Source organism: Peromyscus eremicus, unplaced genomic scaffold, assembly GCF_949786415.1.
Source record: "Peromyscus eremicus unplaced genomic scaffold, PerEre_H2_v1 PerEre#2#unplaced_1219, whole genome shotgun sequence".
In the NCBI taxonomy this organism is placed as follows: Eukaryota; Metazoa; Chordata; class Mammalia; order Rodentia; family Cricetidae; genus Peromyscus; species Peromyscus eremicus.
In genome coordinates this window covers 34,715-40,362 of record NW_026735454.1, presented here as the reverse complement: position 1 = coordinate 40,362, position 5,648 = coordinate 34,715, and the positions used below count along the sequence as shown (strand labels likewise).

Here is a 5,648-nt window from a genome sequence, read left to right as displayed (position 1 = left end):
GAATAATCACTATTGCGCTGCCATTGCAATACACAGGACAAATAGCACTGGCGTCTGTTCTCAGCAAGTATAGTGTATTGGACGGAAGAGGGTCTACTGTTCTTGTCAGGTTCCTAAACAGAATTGATCTAGATATGGCCGTGTGTGTAGGAAGCACAGTTTTTTTGTTCTGAGCAAGCTCATTGCTCGGACCCCATTGAAACACAGTAGAGTAGAAGAGTGCTCTTTCCTCTAAAGCAGAGTGTGTTTCTTGTAAGGCGAGCTAGCGTTTGTTTCCCAGTCCTAAATGGAGTTGTATCACATGCAGTTTCTGGTCCTACAAACAAGAGTTGTTTTCTGGTAAGGAAAGTCACTGTTGCGTTCCCATTGCCATACACAGTGCAAATAGCACTCCTGTCTGTTCCCAGCAAGTACAGTGTATTGCACTGAAGAGGATCTACTGTTCTTGTCAGGTTCCTAAGCAGAGTTGAAATAGATATGGCCCGTGTGTGTAGAAAGCACAGTTATTATGTTCTGAGCAAGCTTACTGTTCTGGCCCTATAGGAAACACAGTAGAGTTGAAGAGTGCTTTTTCTTTAAAGTAGAGTGTATTTCTTGTAAGGTGAGCTCGCATTTGTTTCCCAGTCCTAAATAGAGTTGAGTCACAGGCAGTTTTTGGTTCTACGAGCAAGAGTTGTTTTCTGGTAAGAAGAGTCACTATTGTGCTCCAAATGCCACACACAGTGCAAATATCACTCGCGTCTGTTCCCAGCAAGTACAGTGTATCGGACTGAAGAGGAGCTACTGTTCTTGTCAGTTTCCTAAGCAGAGTTGAACTAGATATGGCCCGTGTGTGTAGGAAGCACAGTTCTTATGTTCTGAGCAAGCTCACTGTTCTGGCACTACAGGAAACACAGTAGAGTAGATGAGTGCTCTTTTCTCTAAAGCAGAGTGTGTTTCTTGTAACGCCAACTAGAGTTTTTTTCGCAGTCCTAAATAGAGTTGAATCACATGCAGTTTCTGGTCCTACGAACAAGAGTTGTTTTCTGGTAATGAAAGTCACATTGTGCTCCCATTGCCATACACAGTGCAAATAGCACTCGCGTCTGTTCCCAGCAAGTACAGTGTATTGCACTGAATAGGTGCAATTGTTCTTGTCAGTTTCCTAAGTAGAGTTGAACTAGATATTATCCGTGTGTGTAGGAAGCACAGTTCTTTTGTTCTGAGCAAGCTGACTGTTTGGACCCCATAGGAAACACAGTAGAGTAGAAGAGTGCTCTTTTCTCTAAAGCAGAGTGTGTTTCTTGTAAGGCCAGCTAGAGTTTATTTCGCAGTCCTAAATGGAGTTGAAACCCATGCAGTTTCTGGTACTACGAGCAAGAGTTGTTTTCTGGTAAGAAGAGTCACTATTGCGCTGCCATTGCCATACACAGGACAAATAGCACTGGCGTCTGTTCGCAGCAAGTACAGTGTATTGGACTGAAGAGGATCTACTGTTCTTGACAGGTTCCTAAGCAGAATTGAACTAGATATGGCCGTGTGTGTAGGAAGCACAGTTCTTTTGTTCTGAGCAAGCTCACTGTTCGGACCCCATAGGAAACACAGTAGAGTAGAAGAGTGCTCTTTTCTCAAAAGCAGAGTGTGTTTTTTGTAAGGCAAGCTAGCGTTTGTTTCTCAGTCCTAAATGGAGTTGAATACATGCAGTTTCTGGTCCTACGAGCAAGAGTTGTTTTCTGGTAAGGAAAGTCACTATTGCGCTCCCATTGCCATATACAGTGCAAATAGCACTCCCGTCTGTTCGCAGCAAGTACAGTGTATTGGACTGAAGAGGAGCTACTGTTCTTGTCAGGTTCATAAGCAGAGTTGAACTAGATATGGCCCGTGTGTCTAGGAAGCACACTTCACTTGTTCTGAGCAAGCTCACTGTTTGGACCCCTAGGAAACACAGTGGAGTAGAAGAGTGCTCTTTTCTCTAAAGCAGAGTGTTTTTCTTGTAAGGCGAACTAGCATTTGTTTCCCAGTCCTAAATGGCGTTGAATCACATGCAGTTTGTGGTCCTACGAGCAAGAGTTGTTTTCTGGTAAGGAAAGTCACTATTGTGTTCTCTTTGCCATACACAGTGCAAATAGCACTCGCGTCTGTTCCCAGCAAGTACAATGTATTGCACTGAATAGGTGCTACTGTTCTTCTCAGTTTCCTATGCAGAGTTGAACTAGATATTATCTGTGTGTGTAGGAAGCACAGTTCATTTGATCTTAGCAAGCTCACTGTTCTTGCCCTATAGGAAACACAGTAGAGTAGAAGAGTGCTCTTTTCGCAAAAGCAGAGTGTGTTTTTGTAAGGCGAGCTAGCATTTGTTTCCCAGTCCTAAATGGCGTTGAATCACATGCAGTTTCTATACCTACGAGCAAGAGTTGTTTTCTGGTAAGGAAAGTCACTATTGCGTTCTCATTGCCATACACAGTGCAAATAGCACTGGCGTCTGATCGCAGCAAGTACAGTGTATTGGACTGAAGAGGATCTACTGTTCTTGTCAGGTTCCTAACCAGAATTGAACTAGATATGGCCGGTGTGTGTAGGAAGCACAGTTATTATGTTCTGAGCAAGCTCAATGTTCTGGCCCTATAGGAAACACAGTAGAGTAGAGGAGTGCTCTTTTCTCTAAAGCAGAGTGTGTTTCTTGTAAGGCGAGCTCGCGTTTGTTTCCCAGTCCTAAATGGAGTTGAGTCACAGGCAGTTTTTGGTACTACCAGCAAGAGTTGTTTTCTGGTAAGAAGAGTCACTATTGCGCTCCATATGCCATACACAGTGCAAATAGCACTCGCATCTGTTCCCAGCAAGTACAGTGTATTGGACTGAAGAGGAGCTACTGTTCTTTTCAGTTTCCTAAGCAGAGTTGAACTAGATATGCTCCGTGTGTGTAGGAAGCACAGTTCTTTTGTTCTGAGCAAGCTCACTGTTTGGATCCCACAGGAAACACAGTAGAGTATAAGAGTGCTCTTTCCTCTAAAGCAGAGTGTGTTTCTTGTAAGGCGAGCTAGCGTTTGTATCCCAGTCCTAAATTAAGTGAAATCACATGCAGTTTCTGGTCCTACGAGCATGAGTTGTTTTATGGTAAGAATAGTCACTATTGCGCTCCCATTGCCATACACAGGACCAATAGCTCATGCGTCTGTTCCCAGCAAGTACAGTGTATTGGACTGAATAGGATCTACTGTTCTTGTCAGGTTCCTAAGCAGAATTGAACTAGATATGGCCCGTGTGTGTAGGAAGCACAGTTCTTTTGTTCTGAGCAAGCTCACTGTTCGGACCCCATAAGAAACACAGTAGAGTAGAAGAGTGCTCTTTTCTCAAAAGCAGAGTGTGTTTCTTGTAAGGCGAGCTAGCGTTTGTTTCCTAGTCCTAAATGGAGTTGAATCACATGCAGTTTCTGGTCCTAGGAACTAGAGTTTTTTTCTGGTAAGGAAAGTCACATTGTGCTCACATTGCCATACACAGTGCAAATAGCACTCGCGTCTGTTCCCAGCAAGTACAGTGTATTGAAGTGAAGAGGAGCTACTGTTCTTCTCAGTTTCCTAAGCAGAGTTGAACTAGATATGGCCCATATGTCTAGGAAGCACAGTTATTATGTTCTGAGCAAACTCACTGTTTGGACCCCATAGGAAACACAGTAGAGTAGAAGTGTGCTCTTTCCTCTAAAGCAGAGTGTGTTTCTTGTAAGGCGAGCTAGCGTTTGTATCCCAGTCCGAAATGGAGTAGAATCACATGCAGTTTCTGATCCTACGAGCATGAGTTGTTTTATGGTAAGAATAGTCACTATTGCGCTCCCATTGCCATACACAGGACCAATAGCACATGCGTCTGTTCCCAGCAAGTACAGTGTATTGGACTGTATAGGATCTACTGTTCTTGTCAAGTTCCTAAGCAAAATTGAAGTAGATATGGCCGTGTGTGTAGGAAGCACAGTTCTTTTGTTCTGAGCAAGCTCACTGTTCGGACACCATAAGAAACACAGTAGAGTAGAAGAGTGCTCTTTTCTCAAAAGCAGAGTGTGTTTCTTGTAAGGCGAGCTAGCGTTTGTTTCCCAGTCCTAAATGGAGTTAAATCACATGCAGTTTTTGGTCCTACGAGCAAGAGTTGTTTTCTGGTAAGGAAAGTCACTATTGCGCTCCCATTGACATACACAGTACAAATAGCACTCGCGTCTGTTCCCAGGAATTACAGTGTATGGGACTGAAGAGGAGCTACTGTTCTTGTCAGTTTCCTAAGCAGAGTTGAACTAGATATGGCCCGTGTGTGTTAGAAGCACAGTTCTTATGTTCTGAGCAAGCTCACTGTTCTGGCCCTATAGGAAACACAGTAGAGTAGATGAGTGCTCTTTTATCTAAAGCAGAGTGTGTTTCTTGTAAGGCGAGCTAGCGTTTGTTTCGTAGTCCTAAATGGAGTTGAAACCCATGCAGTTTCTGGAATTACAAGCAAGAGTTGTTTTCTGGTAAGAAGAGTCACTATTGCGCTGACATTGCCATACACAGGACAAATAGCACTGGCATCTGATCGCAGCAAGTACAGTGTATTGGACTGAAGAGGATCTACTCTTCTTGTCAGGTTCCTAAGCAGAATTGAACTAGATATGGACGTGTGTGTAGGAAGCACAGTTCTTTTGTTCTGAGCAAGTTCACTGTTCGGACCCCATAGGAAACACAGTAAAGGAGAAGAGTGCTCTTTTCTCAAAAGCACAGTGTGTTTTTTGAAAGGCAAGCTAGCGTTTGTTTCCCAGGCCTAAATGGAGTTGAATCACATGCAGTTTCAGGTCCTACGAGCAAGAGATGTTTTCTTTTTTTTTTTTTTTTTTTTTTTTTTTTTTTTTTTTTTGTTCCTAAATTTTATTTATGAATTAATACAAAACATTCCAGACCAATGTGTCTTAATCCTCATCCTCCTCCTCCTCCTCGTCCTGGTTGATCTGGAATTAGCGCAGCTCGTAGCTCTCTTTGCTGTTGGCAACAACACGCAGCCAGTCTCGGAGATTGTTCTTCTTCAAATATTTTTTGGTGAGATATTTCAAATACCTTTTGGAGAAAGGCACCTCAGAAGTGACAGTGATCTTGCTCTTGCTCCGTTCAATGGTCACAACCCCTCCGCCAAGATTCCCAGCTTTCCCATTCACCTTGATTCTCTCCTGGAGGAACTGCTCGAAATTGGCAGCATCCATGATTCCATCTTCTACAGGGTGGGTGCAATCAAGGGTGAACTTCAAAACCTGCTTCTTTTTTTTGCCCCCCTTCGCCACAAGCTTTTTCACGGGCGCCATGGCGGCAGAGGAGGCAGAAAGAAGAGATGTTTTCTGGTAAGGAAAGTCACTATTGCGCTCTTATTGCCATACACAGTGCAAATAGCACTCGCGTCTGTTCCCAGGAATTACAGTGTATCGGACTGACGAGGAGCTACTGTTCTTGTCAGTTTCCTAAGCAGAGTTGAACTAGATATGGTCCATGTGTGTAGGAAGCACAGTTCTTTTGTTCTGAGCAACCTCACTGTTCGGACCCCATAGGAAACACAGTAGAGTAGAAGAGTGCTCTTTTCTCAAAAGCAGAGTGTGTTTTTTGTAAGGCAAGCTAGCGTTTGTTTCTCAGTCCTAAATGGAGTTGAATACATGCAGTTTCTGGACC

At 43.5% G+C, this 5,648-nt stretch overlaps 1 protein-coding gene across 1 annotated transcript; it reads right to left on the bottom strand.

The window, feature by feature from the left end:
- Positions 1 to 4,849: 4,849 nt before the first annotated feature.
- LOC131902018 (large ribosomal subunit protein eL22-like) lies at positions 4,850 to 5,305 on the bottom strand. Its single transcript, XM_059253052.1, has one exon. The coding sequence runs from the start codon at positions 5,288 to 5,290 to the stop codon at positions 4,949 to 4,951; it is 342 nt and encodes a 113-aa protein (XP_059109035.1). The 5' UTR covers positions 5,291 to 5,305; the 3' UTR covers positions 4,850 to 4,948.
- Positions 5,306 to 5,648: the final 343 nt, after the last annotated feature.

Bases quoted from the DNA above. Each gene is read 5' to 3' on its own strand.
- LOC131902018 (XM_059253052.1), bottom strand. From the start codon at position 5,290: ATGGCGCCCGTGAAAAAGCTTGTGGCGAAGGGGGGCAAAAAAAAGAAG.